This window comes from Dendrobates tinctorius, unplaced genomic scaffold (assembly GCF_039654945.1).
Source record: "Dendrobates tinctorius isolate UK_male_01 unplaced genomic scaffold, ASM3965494v1 ptg000079l, whole genome shotgun sequence".
Taxonomy (NCBI): Eukaryota; Metazoa; Chordata; class Amphibia; order Anura; family Dendrobatidae; genus Dendrobates; species Dendrobates tinctorius.
In genome coordinates this window covers 1,812,943-1,832,510 of record NW_027361747.1, presented here as the reverse complement: position 1 = coordinate 1,832,510, position 19,568 = coordinate 1,812,943, and the positions used below count along the sequence as shown (strand labels likewise).

Here is a 19,568-nt window from a genome sequence, read left to right as displayed (position 1 = left end):
CACAGGTGTGCTACATCAGCACACACACAGGTCTTCTACATCAACACACACACACAGATCTGCTACATCAACACACACAGATCTGCTACATCAACACACACACACAGGTCTGCTACATCAACACACACACACACAGGTGTGCTACATCAACACACACACAGGTCTGCTACATCAATACACACACAGATCTGCTACATCAGCACACACACAGGTCTGCTACATCAACACACACAGATCTGCTACACCAACACACACACAGATCTGCTACACCAACACACACACACACACACAGGTCTGCTACATCAACACACACATACACACACACACACACGTGTGCTACATCAGCATACACACTAAATATTACCCCATTCTGAAGTGTTTATTGACCTGTCACAAATCCTTCAGCTTTGGTAGCTTCCTTTGCTGCTGTGCGCTGGTCAGTTACATCGGTGTCAGGTTGGAGGAGAATGCACAGTTCTCTTAATAATCAACGTTCTCTTCGATCATCGGAAGCCGCATCCAGATTTATTTTCTTACTAAAAAGGCCATCTTATAGTCCAAAAAATACTATAATCCTTATTTTTTGCCACATCTTCTGTCATAACTTGTGATTTTTGTAGCATTTTCACCACTATCTTCCACATTGATTCTCATCTTGGAAGCTTCTCACCATATAAATAATTTATATTTATCCTTCTAGGTTTGTCCCAAATTTCAGAATATTTGACATATTAGATGTTGGATATGTTCCTATTACACATTCTGAAGAAAGCTTGGCATTGTTTGGATTAGGTTGTATTATGTGTCTGTGAAAACTTGAGTGAATAAAGGCCAGCTTGACCAGAATATAGAAAGTCTTATTAAATCTACCTAAAGCCACATATTAAAGTGAAATATGAAATACACCTGAGGTCTGATGCAGGGATTTAATTTTATCATAGATATTGAACTATGGACCAAGTGTATACAAGCGAATGGCAACAAACTCTACATGATACTCGTGACATCCAGTTACATTTCAGCGGTTTTCTATCATATGCTTTGATTTCCAATTTTTGTCTGCCCTCGTTTTCATTTTTAAAGAATCTAACCAGTTCTTTGAAGGGATTTTGTCAGCAAATTTTTGCTGTATAGACAGAGACCCTGATTCCATTGATGCATCACTTAGTTTCCTGGGTGCAGAAGTTGTTTTGGAACTACAGTTTTCTCTTCTGCTGATCTAGCAGAGCTGAGTTGTTGAGGTGCGTATAACTCCACTGACAGGGAGCTTTCTGTGTACGCTGTACTTTGACAGAAAGCTGTTAATCAGCGGTGAGGGCAGAGTGGGACTAGAAGGCACAGGACCTCTAGTCCTTCAGTGGTTTATCAGCAGGAGATTATCGGTTCCCCCATGCATGGAGAGCCCAACACACAGGCTCTCCATGCATATGCTGTGACAGTGACACTGCCACGACACATGCAACTGCAGCTGCGATCAGCTGTTCAGCCGGCGCGATCCAGGAAGCCAGGTTCCCGTTCTAGCTTATTTGGCAAGCGCTATAGCTTGCCGAATAAGCGGGGAACCGAAGATATTCGCCCAACTCTAATTATCACTAATTTTATTAAACCAAAATCACGCAGTCTAGTAAGTTACAGATCGCTGGAATCCGGGTCTCTGCCCCTAGATCAAGTTGCTCTTGCATAAAGCAAAAACCTGAACAAATAGATCAGAGCAATATTAGCGGTATGCAAAATATAACTGAGTCAGTGTGGCCTCCTCAGAACTGCCACAGTGCGACAGAAAACTCCCATAGATATACATAAAAAGATTAGAACAAATGGAGTCAGAAAATCTGTCTTTAAAGTACATACAAAGTCATTTTTATTTCAAGTCCATGAGAAATAGCCCATAATATAATGTATTGGTATGCAATAAGAGGCAAAAAGTATAATGGCTAGCTCAGGATTTACCCATATCAGTCTGTGACACCAGACTTGCCAACCCCTACGCGCGTTTTGCGTAGACTTCCTTGGTGGGAACTTGATCCTACCGGTATTATACCTTTCAACATAGTGTTGACTTCTAGACCTTTTCTACCTGTGTCCTTCATATATATTTCGTCTTGTCAATTATAGAATATTAATGTTTTTATTGGAGTAGAATGATTTTGTTGTATACTTATACCTATGGTTAATGTAGAAATAAAAATGACTCTATGTACTTTAAAGACAGATTTTCTGACTCCATTTGTTCTAATATTTTTCTATAAAGCGAAAACCTGCTGTCAAGTTCCCTTTAAAAGTATATGCCATCCTTTTTAGATTCGTGCTTGTCTAGTTCTGTGGCATTCCACATATCAGACCACAGCAGAAGATCACACTAAGTGCTTTTTATAGTAGCTAAAAGGCTGCTCTTATTGAACGTCCAGTATTCCTACAGGTACGCCATAAATGTCTAATAGATGCAAGACCAACACTTGTCTAAAGCGCAAGGTCTCACGTGCCTCTTAATAAAGATCATCTGCCTTCATGTCAGCTCTGGAAATAGCTGAGCCAGCGCGCATAGCTATTATTAGTTCTCCAATAATTAAAAATGCATTCATCCAAAAAGAAATGGACGTTCTCCCTAGATCCTAGGTCCTATGAGAAACATCCAGATTGACATAATGCCTGAAAATGGCAATGCTAATATATCTAGTAACACTATAAAGTGCAAGTGCAAATAAAAACAATGCAGTCCATATATCAGTAGGTTAAAAGAGAAATTCATGTAACACTCGTGACAAGCTTTGTCTGGGGTGTCTCTAAAACGAAAGCTTACCCATTTAAAAACCCATTAGTGCATATAGACAAAAACAATCACAGTTGGCTCACCATACACCATTTAAAGGGAACCAGTCAGCAGGTTTTTTATATGTAATCTGGGTATAGAATGATGTAGTAGTTAAAGCACAGATTTAAACAATGTGTCACATGTCAGGCCTTGTGCTGTTTTCTTACAGTGAAGGTTTTATCACCTGGTGATTATGATTGTGTGGACTACAGCATTATGTGCATGCTAGTCCAACTCCATCCCCTCCTGTGATAAGCAGCTCACTGTCAATAGACAATGTATATACAGTTTATATTTGCCCCCTGACGAAGAAAGGGCGAAACGCGCATTGGGGTGGCAAGCCTGGCACCTTCCCAGAGTTCGTCTGTAAGTAGCTGTACACCTTATCTAACGCGTACTCTATACTTCTGCGTATAGTCACAGTTCAACATTGCTTGTATACATTACTGCCGGATTTCACCTGTACTGTATACAAAACGGCATTCTACTAGCAATTAACTATTTACAGACATGATGTATTTTATCGAACCTCCTCTGTCCTTCCCTTTTATATAGTGGTGGGTTGAGGTTATTTGTGTAATTCCTGCCAGATGTTACCTGCATGACATACAAGATGACAATATACTAGTAATGAGGCTTAATATCTGTGGCCATTGCCTGTATAATATACAGGGTCACAGACCAGTGCTGACTTCTAGGATCAGGATAGGAGGACTGGTTGTATTACATAAAGTCATCATTTAATGCAAATAATTTTGTGTGATATTACAATAAAAATATCCTGGGTATTTGACTGGCATGTGGACACCTATATATCCCTGCATTTCCAGAGACACTCTGATTTGTCATTGTTTGGTTTAATATAATATTTGGTTTTTGAGCTTAATTTATGGCTGTGACATAAGTGCTGCATTAATGTATATACAGAGCCTGGTGTGGGCAGGGGAAGCTTCCTCAGCTCTGCTGCATTGCTAAATCTAAGAATCCTTATCGTGTTTATGGGCATCATGGTGGCTCGGTGGCTAGTACTGTACGGTGACTCGGTGGTTGGCACTGTACGCTGGCTCGGTGGTTGGCACTGTACGCTGGCTCGGTGGTTGGCACTGTACGCTAGCTCGGTGGTTGGCACTGTACGCTGGCTCGGTGGTTGGCACTGTACGGTGGCTCGGTGGTTGGCAGTGTACTGTGGCTCGGTGGCTGGTACTGTATGGTGGCTCGGTGGCTCGGTGGCTGGTACTGTATGGTGGCTCGGTGGCTGGTACTGTATGGTGGCTCGGTGGCTGGTACTGTATGGTGGCTCGGTGGCTGGTACTGTATGGTGGCTCGGTGGTTGGCACTGTACGGTGGCTCAGTGGCTGGTACTGTATGGTGGCTCGGTGGCTGGCACTGTATGGTGGCTCGGTGGTTGGCACTGTACGGTGGCTCGGTGGCTAGTACTGTATGGTGGCTCGGTGGCTAGTACTGTATGGTGGCTCGGTGGCTGGTTCTGTATGGTGGCTCGGTGGCTAGTACTGTATGGTGGCTCGGTGGTTGGCACTGTACGGTGGCTCGGTGGCTGGTACTGTATGGTGGCTCGGTGGCTAGTACTGTACTGTGGCTCGGTGGTTGGCACTGTACGGTGGCTCGGTGGCTAGTATTGTATGGTGGCTAGTACTGTACGGTGGCTCGGTGGTTGGCACTGTACGGTGGCTCGGTGGCTAGTACTGTATGGTGGCTCGGTGGCTAGTACTGTACTGTGGCTCAGTGGTTGGCACTGTACGGTGGCTAGTACTGTATGGTGGCTCGGTGGCTAGTACTGTACGGTGGCTCGGTGGTTGGCACTGTACGGTGGCTCGGTGGCTAGTACTGTATGGTGGCTAGTAATGTACTGTGGCTCGGTGGTTGGCACTGTACGGTGGCTCGGTGGCTAGTACTGTATGGTGGCTCGGTGGCTAGTACTGTACTGTGGCTCAGTGGTTGGCACTGTACGGTGGCTAGTACTGTATGGTGGCTCGGTGGCTAGTACTGTACAGTGGCTCGGTGGTTGGCACTGTACGGTGGCTCGGTGGCTAGTACTGTATGGTGGCTAGTACTGTACGCTGGCTCGGTGGTTGGCACTGTACGCTGGCTCGGTGGTTGGCACTGTATGGTGGCTCGGTGGTTGGCACTGTACGGTGGCTCGGTGGCTAGCCCTGTTGCATTGCAGTGCTGGGGCCCTTGATTCAAATCCCACAAAGAGCAACATCTGCAAGGAGATGATGTCCTCAACTTTGCGTGGGTTTTCTCCAGGTTTTTTCCTCTCACACTCCAAAGAGAAACTGATGGGGGGCAGTGATGATGATGTATGTAAACGGCGGTGGAATATGTTGGCGCTATATAAGCAACGCATAATAAATAAATAGTCAGAACCACTGCACCCAGTAAACTAAGTAATATGTTGTTGGCTTTCTGGTCTCTTTGACTACATCTTGCTGCTCTTAGATTAGGCAGCAAAAACCTTCTGCCAGATTCCATTTAAAGTGACTCACAGCAGGTTTTTGCTATGTAATCTGCGAGCAGCATGATGTATGGACTGAGACCCTGATTCCATTGATGTGTCACTTACTGGGTTTTGTGTTGCTGTTTGACTAAAATCCGTGTTTTATCAGCAGGGGATTATCACTGCAGAACTAGGTGTCTTGTGCCTCCTAGTCCAGCCCCGCCGCCACCACTGATTAGCAGCTCATTGTACACAGAGCTGTCAGTCAGTGGGGTGGGAGGGTTGGTACAGGGAAATGGAAGTGTCATTAAGTGCTGTAAGAAACGACATTGTTGTGATTAGCGCTTACCTGGGCTCCAGATGGCACCATCTACCCGAGAAGTTACATAATGTCCTTGTGTTCTAAATAAGCCGGCCAATAAGTGTATGAATATGGGAGAATATTTGACCTCACAAATTACTAATGGATGTAGAAATTCAGCGGACGGCACAACAGTAAACTCCCTGAATAATGACGACTTTTACATTTTAGTGGGGCTGAGGTGGGTCCAATGGTGATTATGTGTTAGTCGTTCTTTCTTCGATGGTTTGAACAGTTGGGCGATCACCAGAAGAAAATAATGGTTCTCAACACCGCAACTTAATATAGGGATTACACACGCTTTGTTTGTCCAAAGGTCAGGAGGCTTCATTGCTTTAACCAGCTAGATGACCTGGATGTGGATGATCACTCATCCAGTAATCTATTAATAATGTATCCGCGTTGTCTAATGAGGCTGTGTGAGGATCAAGAGGCATTTGGGAAATAGAACGAACGCTCTGCTGACATATTGATCTGCACGTCCTCTGCGGCTGTTGGATCTCCAGCATGTTTCCTCATCATGACCTCTAGTGGTGACCTGGAGAACGTTTCTGCACATTGTTGTAGACGCACTTGTATATTTTTCTGCAATGTTGTGATGTGCTGTGTATACTGTATGTATGGGATCTGCTGTGTTACATGCTGTGTATACTGTATGAATGGGATCTGCTGTTACATGCTGTGTATACTGTATGTATGGGATCTGCTGTTACATGCTGTGTATACTGTATGTATGGGATCTGCTGTTACATGCTGTGTATACTGTATGTATGGGATCTGCTGTTACATGCTGTGTATACTGTATGTATGGGATCTGCTGTTACATGCTGTGTATACTGTATGTATGGGATCTGCTGTTACATGCTGTGTATACTGTATGTATGGGATCTGCTGTTACATGCTGTGTATACTGTATGTATGGGATCTGCTATGTTACATGCTGTGTATACTGTATATGAGGGATCTGCTGTGTTACATGCTGTTTACTGTATATGAGGGACCTGCTATGTTACATGCTGTGTAAACCGTATGTATGGGATCTGCAGTGTTAATGCTGTTTATTGTATATGGGGGATCTGCTATGTTACATGCTGTGTTTTCTGTATATAAGGGTTCTGCTTTGTGGCATGCTGTGTTTGCTGTATATAAGGGTTCTGCTTTGTGGCATGCTGTGTATACTGTATATAGGGGATCTGCTTTGTGGCATGCTGTGTATACTGTATATAGGGGATCTGCTTTGTGGCATGCTGTGTGCTCTTTATGTAGCTTCCATTGGGAAGTGGACTTTCTCCCTGCCTCATAGAGAGAGGTTACAAATGGAGAATCCCTACATATGGGCCATCCGATCCGTAGATATGGGCCATCCGACCTGTAGATATGGGCCATCTGTGTGATCTCTGGTTGTCCTGACACATTGTATATTTTGATCTTCCTAGATAAACTCTTCACTGAGCATTGTCTATCTCTTCAAAGTTGGAGAACACCGGGTCCGTCATGTGGCTAAACACATCAAATAGGTCTCCCCTGAACCCTTATCCCTAAAACACATGCTTAATTAACTCAGGTGATCGACTGTTCGACTTTAATATGTTGTAAATTATAGTGGTTTGAAAAAACCACTATATTGTAATCCGAACGCTGCTAACTTATTATTCTTATTATTATTAAGTTGATTTCCGCAATTAATGCGGCCCGAACCGCTACACGCACAGACTTCGTTGCGGTGTCGTTTCGAAGCCAGCGTCCATGAGAGGTGTGCTAAGTATTTTTCGTGTCGATCGGATTTGTAGTTTTTGCGCAATTTACGTTTGAAAATTTTTTTTCCCGTCATTGGAATGCACTGTCTCCAATGCTTTTCAATAGGAAATGGCAAAACGTGCCCTGAGGCGATTGAAATGACAGTTGAGCTCATTGATATGCGCAGGCACACCCAGTTACTATGCCAACGCCTACGAACTTCACCTGAACCCCAGCACAGAGCCTCTGCCACATAATATCAGCTCTTAAAGCGAAACCCACAGCACAAATGCAAATATAGCTTCATCACATGACACATGCCCCTGAGAGAGAATGTGTGCGCCAAACTGGATTTAAAAGAAGCCCAGTGAGCCAAACTAGCTCTTAAAGGGCCAACGCGCCAAAGTGATTGTTAAAGAGCCAGCGCACCCAAATGAGTCTTAAAGGGCCGACACACCAAATCGGAGACTGAGCCACCCCGGCCTCTAAATCGGACGCTGAGCCACCTCGGCCTCCAAATCGGACGCTGAGCCACCCCGGCCTCCAAATAGGAGGCTGAGCCACCCCGGCCTCCAAATAGGAGGCTGAGCCACCCCGGCCTCCAAATAGGAGGCTGAGCCACCCCGGCCTCCAAATAGGAGGCTGAGCCACCCCGGCCTCCAAATCGGAGGCTGAGCCACCCCGGCCTCCAAATCGGAGGCTGAGCCACCCCGGCCTCCAAATCGGAGGCTGAGCCACCCCGGCCTCCAAATCGGAGGCTGAGCCACCCCGGCCTCCAAATCGGAGGCTGAGCCACCCCGGCCTCCAAATCGGAGGCTGAGCCACCCCGGCCTCCAAATCGGAGGCTGAGCCACCCCGGCCTCCAAATCGGAGGCTGAGCCACCCCGGCCTCCAAATCGGAGGCTGAGCCACCCCGGCCTCCAAATCGGAGGCTGAGCCACCCCGGCCTCCAAATCGGAGGCTGAGCCACCCCGGCCTCCAAATCGGAGGCTGAGCCACCCCGGCCTCCAAATCGGAGGCTGAGCCACCCCGGCCTCCAAATCGGAGGCTGAGCCACCCCGGCCTCCAAATCGGAGGCTGAGCCACCCCGGCCTCCAAATCGGAGGCTGAGCCACCCCGGCCTCCAAATCGGAGGCTGAGCCACCCCGGCCTCCAAATCGGAGGCTGAGCCACCCCGGCCTCCAAATCGGAGGCTGAGCCACCCCGGCCTCCAAATCGGAGGCTGAGCCACCCCGGCCTCCAAATCGGAGGCTGAGCCACCCCGGCCTCCAAATCGGAGGCTGAGCCACCCCGGCCTCCAAATCGGAGGCTGAGCCACCCCGGCCTCCAAATCGGAGGCTGAGCCACCCCGGCCTCCAAATCGGAGGCTGAGCCACCCCGGCCTCCAAATCGGAGGCTGAGCCACCCCGGCCTCCAAATCGGAGGCTGAGCCACCCCGGCCTCCAAATCGGAGGCTGAGCCACCCCGGCCTCCAAATCGGAGGCTGAGCCACCCCGGCCTCCAAATCGGAGGCTGAGCCACCCCGGCCTCCAAATCGGAGGCTGAGCCACCCCGGCCTCCAAATCGGAGGCTGAGCCACCCCGGCCTCCAAATCGGAGGCTGAGCCACCCCGGCCTCCAAATCGGAGGCTGAGCCACCCCGGCCTCCAAATCGGAGGCTGAGCCACCCCGGCCTCCAAATCGGAGGCTGAGCCACCCCGGCCTCCAAATCGGAGGCTGAGCCACCCCGGCCTCCAAATCGGAGGCTGAGCCACCCCGGCCTCCAAATCGGAGGCTGAGCCACCCCGGCCTCCAAATCGGAGGCTGAGCCACCCCGGCCTCCAAATCGGAGGCTGAGCCACCCCGGCCTCCAAATCGGAGGCTGAGCCACCCCGGCCTCCAAATCGGAGGCTGAGCCACCCCGGCCTCCAAATCGGAGGCTGAGCCACCCCGGCCTCCAAATCGGAGGCTGAGCCACCCCGGCCTCCAAATCGGAGGCTGAGCCACCCCGGCCTCCAAATCGGAGGCTGAGCCACCCCGGCCTCCAAATCGGAGGCTGAGCCACCCCGGCCTCCAAATCGGAGGCTGAGCCACCCCGGCCTCCAAATCGGAGGCTGAGCCACCCCGGCCTCCAAATCGGAGGCTGAGCCACCCCGGCCTCCAAATCGGAGGCTGAGCCACCCCGGCCTCCAAATCGGAGGCTGAGCCACCCCGGCCTCCAAATCGGAGGCTGAGCCACCCCGGCCTCCAAATCGGAGGCTGAGCCACCCCGGCCTCCAAATCGGAGGCTGAGCCACCCCGGCCTCCAAATCGGAGGCTGAGCCACCCCGGCCTCCAAATCGGAGGCTGAGCCACCCCGGCCTCCAAATCGGAGGCTGAGCCACCCCGGCCTCCAAATCGGAGGCTGAGCCACCCCGGCCTCCAAATCGGAGGCTGAGCCACCCCGGCCTCCAAATCGGAGGCTGAGCCACCCCGGCCTCCAAATCGGAGGCTGAGCCACCCCGGCCTCCAAATCGGAGGCTGAGCCACCCCGGCCTCCAAATCGGAGGCTGAGCCACCCCGGCCTCCAAATCGGAGGCTGAGCCACCCCGGCCTCCAAATCGGAGGCTGAGCCACCCCGGCCTCCAAATCGGAGGCTGAGCCACCCCGGCCTCCAAATCGGAGGCTGAGCCACCCCGGCCTCCAAATCGGAGGCTGAGCCACCCCGGCCTCCAAATCGGAGGCTGAGCCACCCCGGCCTCCAAATCGGAGGCTGAGCCACCCCGGCCTCCAAATAGGAGGCTGAGCCACCCCGGCCTCCAAATCTTACCCAGAGTGGCCCCGCCCACCAAATCGGACCCTGAGGGGCCCCGCCCACCAAATCGGACCCTGAGGGGCCCCGCCCACTAAATCGGACCCTGAGGGGACCCAACCACAAAATCGGACCCTGAGAGGTCCCGCCTACCAAATTGGACCCAGAGTGGTCCCGCCCACCAAATTGGACTCAGAGGGGACCCACCCACAAAATCGGACCCAGAGGGGCCCAATCCACAAAATCGGACCCTGAGGGGCCCTGCCCACTAAATCGGACCCTGAGGGGCCCCGCCCACAAAATCGGACCCTGAGGGGCCCCGCCCACAAAATCGGACCCTGAGGGGCCCCACCCACAAAATCAGGCCCTGAGGGGCCCCACCCACAAAATCAGACCCTGAAGCCAAAGTGGCCCCTGAGAGGCACCCACAGTTAAATCGTATCCTGAGTTGAAAGTCTTGCAGGGGCAGCAGGCAAGTCTCTCTTAAAGGGGCAGCCCGGGCACCATTTCAAACCACTATCTGTACTTCCTTCAGGAAATACACATCTAGTTATAGTGGTTTGAAAAAACCACTATATTGTAATCCGAACGCTGCTAACTTATTCTTCTTCTTATTATTAAGTTGATTTCCGCAATTAATACAGCCCCAACCGCTACACGCACAGACGCCGTTGAGGTGTTGTTTCGAAGCCAGCGTCCATGAGAGGTGTGCTAAGTATTTTTCGTGTCGATCGGATTTGTAGTTTTTGCGCAATTTGCGTTTGAAATTTTTTTTTCCCGTCATTGGAATGCACGGTCTCCAATGCTTTTCAATGGGTAATGGCAAAACGTGCCCTGAGGCGATTGAAATGGCAGTTGAGCTCATTGATATGCGCAGGCAGACCCAGTTACTATGCCAACGCCTACGAACGTCACATGACATCCCAAGGACAGAGCTTCTGCCACATAATATCAGCTCTTAAAGTGAAACCCACAGCACAAATGCAAATCTAGCTTCATCACATGACACATGCCCCTGAGATAGAATGTGCGACAAAGTGGATTTAGAAGCCCAGTGAGCCACCCTGGCTCTTAAAGGGCCGACGTGCCACAGTGATTCTTAAAGGGCCAGCGCACCGAAATGAGTCTTAAAGGGCCGGCGCGCCAAATCGTAGGCTGAACCACCCCGGCCTCCAAATCGTAGGCTGAACCACCCCGGCCTCCAAATCGTAGGCTGAACCACCCCGGCCTCCAAATCGGAGGCTGAGCCACCCTGGCCTCCAAATCGGACCCAGTGTGGCCCGCTCAAAAAATCAGACCCAGAGTAGCACAGCCCACCAAATCGGATCCTGAGGGGCCCCGCCCACCAAATCAGACTCCGAGTGGCCCCGTCCACCAAATCGGACCCTGAAGGGCCCCGTCCACCAAATCGGACCCTGAGGAGCCCCGCCCACCAAATCGGACCCAGAGTGACCCCGCCCACCAAATCGGACCCTGAAGGGCCCCGCCCATCAAATTGGACCCAAAGTGGCCCCGCCCACCAAATCGGACCCTGAGGGGCCCCGCCCACCAAATCGGACCCCGAGGAGCCCCGCCCACCAAATCGGACCCAGATTGACCCCGCCCACCAAATCGGACCCTGAAGGGCCCCTCCCACCAAATCGGACCCAGAGGGGCCCCTCCCACCAAATCGGACCCAGAGGGGCCCCTCCCACCAAATCAGACCCAGAGGGGGCCCCGTCCACCAAATCGGACCCAGAGGGGGCCCCGCCCACCAAATCGGACGATGAGGGGCACCGCCCACTAAATCGGACCCAGAGTGGCCCCGCCCACCAAAATGGACCCAGGGGGCTCCACCCACAAAATCAGACCCTAAGGGGCCCCACCCACAAAATCGGATCCTGAGTGGGCCCGGCCACAAAATCAGACCCTGAGGGGCCCCAACCACAAAATCGGACCCTGAGAGACCCCGGCCACAAAATCGAACCTAGAGGGGTCCCAGTCACAAAATAGGACCCTGAGGGGCCCCACCCACAAAATCGGACCCTGAGGGGCCCCACCCACAAAATCGGACCCTGAGGGGCCCCACCCACAAAATCGGACCCTGAGGGGCCCCACCCTCAAAATCGGTCCGAGGGGCCCCACCCTCAAAATCGGACCGAGGGGCCCCGGCCACAAAATCGGACCCTGAGGGGCCCCAGCCACAAAATCGGACCTTGAGGGGCCCCACCCACCAAATGGGACCCTGAGGGGCCCCGGCCACCAAATCGGACCCTGAGGGGCCCCGGCCACCAAATCGGACCCTGAGGGGCCCCGGCCACCAAATCGGACCCTGAGTGGCCCCGGCCACAAAATCGGACCCTGAGGGGCCCCGGCCACAAAATCGGACCCTGAGGGGCCCCACCCACAAAATCGGACCCTGAGGGGCCCCACCCACCAAATCGGACCCTGAGGGGCCCCACCCACCAAATCGGACCCTGAGGGGCCCCGGCCACCAAATCGGACCCTGAGGGGCCCCGGCCACCAAATCGGACCCTGAGGGGCCCCGGCCACCAAATCGGACCCTGAGGGGCCCCGGCCACCAAATCGGACCCTGAGGGGCCCCGGCCACCAAATCGGACCCTGAGGGGCCCCACCCACAAAATCGGACCCTGAGGGGCCCCACCCACAAAATCGGACCCTGAGGGGCCCCACCCACAAAATCGGACCCTGAGGGGCCCCACCCACAAAATCAGGCCCTGAGGGGCCCCACCCACAAAATCAGACCATGAGGCCAAAGTGGCCCCTGAGAGGCACCCACAGTTAAATCGTATCCTGAGTTGAAAGTCTTGAAGGGGCAGCAGGCAAGTCTCTCTTAAAGGGGCAGCCCGGGCACCATTTCAAACCACTATCTGTACTTCCTTCAGGAAATACACATCTAGTTGTATTTATGATTTTAAAAGTAGAAATACTGGCGGTCACCTAGCTGTAGAAGTTTCAACGGTTTATTCCCCCAGTAGCATTGAATATGGCATCAATGACTTGTTTCATCTCTAACTCGTGAGTGCGGGCCTTTCTACTTTTGGTTTATATATGGGATGTCTTCTCTAGACTCGAGAACCACCACCTTCCCGAGTGCCGACTGGCTCTATAGCTGTACTCTGTGTTTATTCACAAAATGGAAGAGAGGGATTGTTCAGCTCCCCTCATGAAATAGCACGAACTCCCAAATGTGCGCGGACTATAGATCCAGATTGGGAAGGATGATGAGCGAGTGAAAAATCAAACCTTCGCCCAGCATCGGCATGCCATGATTAAGAACCTTTTCAGCTTTGAAACAAAAGGTTTTTCGCCTGTTTTTAAACTTGTGTTTTTCATTCATTATCTTTTTAATGGAGAATTAAAGTTTATATCTTTTTTATCTGGATAGTGAGCGTTGGATGAAGTTACTGATTTATCACTTTTATTTCTGACTCTGACAATACTGGATTCCATGCCTTACCAATGGTAGCGATATATACAGCGTCCTCTCTAGAATTATGGTCATCAGCCTAAACCTCATTGGTGAGGCGGTCAGGGACTTGTCTTGTATGAAGACTTGGCACTAACAATGTTTGTCTTGTGTCGTCCTTTAGCACCGTCCCATTAGGTCCAGACCAAATTCTTCTGAGAGGAGCTCAGCTGAGGAACACTCAGTGGGTTCATGGCATCGTTGTCTACACCGGTCACGACACAAAGCTTGTTCAGGTGAGACCCATTATCTTAGTTTTTTTTAAAGCTAGCTGTGCAAATGTATCCTGAAACAGAGGGCTTGCTTAGCTCCTTCTGCCGCTCCTACTGTCTCTGCCGGTCTGGAGGAGATGTCCCAACCACCTGACCTTTCAGCCAACCAGTGGCCACAGTGGCCAGGTAACTCAAAGGGCAGATTTCAGGGGTAAACAAGCCTTCTTTGTGTCTTTGATCAGCATTTCTTTTGAAGAACGACTTAAAAAAAGAAAAGAAATAGGGTATGTATGAGTTATACGTATTCCTGGCCAGAATCTGTCCAGTGGGCGCCACCTCGCTCTCTGGACACTTATATGGAGATAAGCCACGCCCTGTAGTCTGCCACGCCCACTGGGTTGCTGAGTTTCTAGTCAGGGTGCGGCCTCGCTCCATATTAGTGTATGGCGCGAGGCCACGCCCACTGGCCGTGAGTATGTATAACGCAGATGTACCCTCTGGTCTTGGCTCAGAAACCGGCGAATCTCCGCAGTGCACAGTGCGTGCTCTGGGGGGATTCATAAGTCTGCAGTCACATAGAGTGGACCAGACATCCCTTTAAAATCTTTTTTCTAGGTCGCAGGACATTTTTTCTATAATTTTATATAAGCACTCCTCCTCCCATTAAAGTTTTTATCCTCTTAATATATTGCAGTCATAATATTATATAGCACCGTGCACTTACAATTGCTCATTTTGCCTTTCTACCCAGTGTGGTGTAGTGACCACTGTGTCCGCTAGGGGGCCCTGTGTGGATGTCCCAAGAGAGAGGATGAGTGGCAGAATATGGAAGGACCGTTATGTATCTCAAGGTGGGTGGCCTTGAGATGGAGACTGATGCGTGTGTTGGTCAGCAGTGATAGTGCTGAGGTGCTGTGTCAATGTGTCAGGGAGAAGTCTCCAGGTAACTGGGTAGTCGGGCGGGCCCAGTTACCTACAAACCCACCCAGGGGGTGTGTTTAACACCTGTAGTAAAAGACTGAGTGTGAAGGACCTGCGATGAGGTCATAGCCATGTGACCCAGTGGGCGTGGCTATGGACCATATAAGGTGGCCAGGGTAGGTCACGGGGTGAATGCTTGGACCCGGTTGGTCCACTGTGGAAGGTCCCGCTGGGAGATGGGGCTTCCTGGCTGACAGCAAGTGAATGCTGTGTTAATGGCTGCCAGCGTCTGAGAGTTCCCAGAGGAGGGAAAGAACGTCTGCAGTATGGATGGAGCAGCCATGAGGTAAAACCCTGATGGGGTGAGATCTGTGAGGCTAGAAAGCCTGCGTATGGAACATTGCATAGCCTGTGTGACCACAGGCTTAACAGAGGAAAGCTCTGTCATGGACGCTATGCTGTTTCTATTGCTTTGATGGTTTTAATGCGTGAATAAACCGCTTGGACTGTTTTGGTTTTATGGGAAACCTGTGCCGGATGTGATTTATTCGCTGCCAAGCGAGTATCCCCTACTGGAATGACAGCGCTACCTCACACCAGCTAACATTACTTTTTTCCATTAGGTCTATGACATCACGTGATAAAAGGCAGACAATCTGAATCTTTCTAAGCTCTATGTGGAAGCAGGAGGTCTCTTTTCTTTTCATGAGTCATAAGTCACTGCAAAAGTCCCTGTCGAGGGAACAGCTGGGTCAGGAGAGGAAGAGAGGAATGATATATGCAGGGACAAGAGACTTCCTGTTTCTACATAGAGCGAAGAGGAGAAATAGCTGGGTAGAAAGGCAAAATGAGCAATAGTTAGTACACTGTGCTATGTAATATGATGACTGCAATATAGTAAGAGGATAAAAACTTTCATTGGAGGAAGAGAAGGAGGGAGGGCTTCTTTAATTTGTATATGGTGTATGTGAATGTTTGATGATAATATATAATGAACCATCTATATGTATTTTCGGAAACCCTTTTATAAAAGAATTTGATATTAATAAATGAGAGGTGTCAAAACAAATGTTAAAGAAAATTGTGTTTGTTTACTAACTTTTTCCTTGCACCACTTTATTCTCCTAAATCTAGCCCCACCCACATGTCTTTTAGGCACAGATGTAGCAAATGTTAACTTGACAATTAATACCTTACATACCATGAGGCTGCAAACTGTAACCTGACATTGCACAGAGCACAAAGCATTGACACTGTGGGGCTTGGGTAGTGATGGTCTTTCTTTATGGTAGGTCTTCAGTATGCGATGGGTGGTGGGCACCTCCATACTATAAGCTTTTAGCTACTCCAGTAGGGCTGGATATACACCCTGTATGGGGCAGGAGAGCACAATACCATATACTGTACTATGGCCGTTCTCAGGAACTATAGTTCAGCTCCCATTCACTTCAGTAGAAGCTTAGCTGCAGTGTCAGGGAAACCTTCGCTACATCTGTACTGTGTAAATCCTAGGTATAACCAGGTCATTAAATACAGTGTTATAACCCACAATGTTTTTATTTAAAGCGATATATAGTTGAATATCCTCCATTTTATCTATCGCTGTAGAATTCAACCCGCCCTCCCCTGAAGTTGTCCAACGTGGAGCGTATAACCAACATACAGATCCTGCTCCTGTTCGGGACGCTCATCACAATCTCCTTAGTTTGCTCCATCGGCTCTTCCATCTGGAACTCCAGACACGAGCAGAAAGACTGGTATCTCAATCTGAATTGTAAGAGAACAAAATATTCTGTTTCTTGAAATAACTGTAGATGAGAAGCTGCTAAAATGAGCAAAAGTGATCGTGCGAGATGTGAGAATCTGCGGCTATAATAGGCATAGACGTACTCTCAGGCGTATGTGCGAGTGCTGGGGCCCCAGCGAGTCCTACATACAAAATACACCTTTATTATGGTGGTCTGTCCCCATACACATGTATATTGTCAGCAGCACATCCGCTCTTTACACAGACCAATGTGCTGCCAATATATAGGCATGCTACATGGGCACAGAACCTAATATTAGTGTTGTGAACAGGCCTTAAAACAGTCGCCAAGTGACTTGTAGAACGTTATGGATTGCCCTCTGCCCATGTAAATGCTCTGGCTCATCCAACTCCGGTATCCGCGCCTCCTCTGGTCAGCTCCGCCTATGGGCGTATGCCGCTGCATGCGGCCTGCGTACCCTATCTGTAGCATTGGGTACGCAGGCAGTGCACAGGTTTGCTTTTGCGGCCGCATGCGTCCTTTTGACGGTGTGGCGACCTGCGCCAAACGCAACGTGTCGCATTTTGGTGTGGCCGCCGCGCTGTCAAAGGGACGCATGTGGCGGCAAAGGCATGTCTGCGTACCCAATGCTAAAGATGGGGTACGCAGACCGCATGCAGCGGCATGCGCCCATAGGCTGAGCTGACCGGAGGAGGCACGGCAGGGGGTAAAGTTTCACGGCGAGCGTCCGCTGCGCCTCCAAACGCTAATGTGAAACTAGGAGCACCCTGCCAAGAGTTTCAGGACTGGGTTTGGCACCCTTAAAACCCATTTAGACTGGTCAAGATCTGGTGGCCACCGCCTGACGAGTGAGCAAAATGCTTATTCTTTGGATGCGATGATTTTTAAGAAGGCAGCATAAAATAATTGTCCTCGCAGCACATTGTCCTGTGTAAACAGGAGACGTTCTGCTGATAATTTGATATTGTATGCACACAGAATAATCTGATTAATATTCATTCTCTTTACATAGAATTCTTCTAGTCTGGTCTAAAATTGGATTAAACCACCTGCCAGTCGGCTTGTGACGGCCGTGATCAGCTCATATAAATGGATCGTAACTCTGCAAAAGCTGAAAGAATAGCTGTTGCTGGAGGAGCTTTACTGCACCTTCCCATGTACAGCAGTTATCGCACTTGCTATTTGGTCTTCAGCTGTCATAGGACAGGTCTGGCAGCTGCAGATCTGGATTTTCATTACTAAATCGTAAAGAATCGACCCCTGTAATATGCAGATAGTGTTATTTAGCAAATTGTGGTTGATTTCACCCCAGATATTGCAAAGGGGGCAATCCGTGATCAGTTCCACACAAATAAATGACATGCTGTGGATTTCAACTTCCAAGCAGAAAACCCGCTCATTGAAGAGTTAATATCCGCGGTAGGCGCACGTCTGGGTAATGTTTGGCAGATTATTGTGTTGGAGGCGCTTGTCTGGAAGCAATTGTAACCTATCCCTTTTTCTGTGATCACTGAACAGATGGCGGAGCGAACAACTTTGGACTGAATTTTTTAACATTTATCATCCTCTTCAACAATCTCATACCCATCAGTCTGCTGGTGACTTTGGAAGTGGTGAAATTTATACAAGCGTATTTCATTAACTGGGTGAGTCATCATAAGGGAGCGATCAATTTAGTGTCTCATTATATACTGATTATTTACATATATTGTGCGAGGTTTTAGCATGCCTTTTAATAATGTAAATTTATCATGTATAGACGTCAAGTTTAATAGGTTGACCCTGAAGCATTTTTATATTACTTTTTCTGGTTGATCAAACACTATATAGGGATTTCCCTGCACATACAGTGTGTGTGTATATGTATGTATGATATGTATATCAGCAGCGAGCCAACTGCTGGAAGCAGGCCACCTCCCAGCCTGGCTAACACAAGGGAGAACACTGCTGATCATGAAGGATCCTCATAATGGAACAGTTCCATACAACTTCCGCCCAATAACCTGCCATACAACAACATGAAATCTCCTGTCAGGCATCATAGCCAGCAAGCTACATAACCATATGAACCAGTACATGAATCCAGCTCAGAAAGGCATCGGGACCGACACCAGAGGCTCTAAGCACCAGCTCCTAGTAGATAGAGCAGTCACTCAAGATCCAGACAGACCAATCTCAGCACAGCCTGGATTGACTACAGGAAAGCCTAAGACTCCATGCCACACACATGGATCTGTGAATGCTTGGCTCTCCACAATGTCAACAGGAAATTAAGAACCTTCCTCAGAAACTCAATGAGGCTATGGAGAACAACATTGGAAGTCAACTCAAGACAACTAGCACAAGTGACCATCAAATGTGGCATATACCAAGGTGATGCACTGTCACCTTTCAAGCATAGGCTTGAACCCCCTCAGATAATTAGTGTATGGCTAATCAGCCACCTCCTCTACATGATGACATCAAGCTGTATGCGAAAAACGAACGAGACATCAATTCACTGATACACCTGACAAGGATCTACAGCGAAGACATCGGGATGTCCTTCGGACTAGAGAAGTGCGACTGGTCGGTAATAAAGAGAGGCAAGGTAGTCAAGACTGATGGAGTGGAATTACCAGCAGGGCATGTAGCAGATGTAAGGACATGCTACAAGTATCTCGGCATCCCACAAGGATACGGTAACCATGATGAGGAGGCAAGGAAAGCCGCAACATCCAAATACCATCAATGGGTAAGACAGGTCCTGAAGAGCCAGCTCAATGGGAAGAATAAAATCCGTGCCATTAATACATATGCCCTGCCAGTTATCAGATACCCTGCTGGCATAGTGTGTTGGCCAAAAGAAGAGATGGAAGCTGCAGATGTGAAGACACGAAATCTTCTCACAATGCATGGTGGTCGCTACCCTAAAGGTACTGTCACACTAAGAGATATCGATAGCAATATCGCTATAACTAGTGACGTTATAGCGATATTGCTAGCGACATCGCTGTGCGTGATACTTGCCTACAACCGGCTCCCCCGCTGCTTATCGCTGATCGCGTGAGAACGTGCAGG

At 49.8% G+C, this 19,568-nt stretch overlaps 1 protein-coding gene across 6 annotated transcripts in view; it reads left to right on the top strand.

Annotated features, from left to right (window-relative positions):
* Positions 1-19,568, top strand: part of ATP8A1 (ATPase phospholipid transporting 8A1) — a 311,188-nt gene that overhangs the window by 97,485 nt on the left and 194,135 nt on the right. For all 6 annotated transcript variants that reach the window (XM_073583432.1, XM_073583434.1, XM_073583430.1 and 3 more), the window contains 3 exons: positions 13,731-13,842; positions 16,348-16,513; positions 18,027-18,154. In XM_073583432.1, coding sequence (XP_073439533.1) covers positions 13,731-13,842; positions 16,348-16,513; positions 18,027-18,154 — 406 coding nt within the window. The remainder of the gene's footprint in view (positions 1-13,730; positions 13,843-16,347; positions 16,514-18,026; positions 18,155-19,568) is intronic.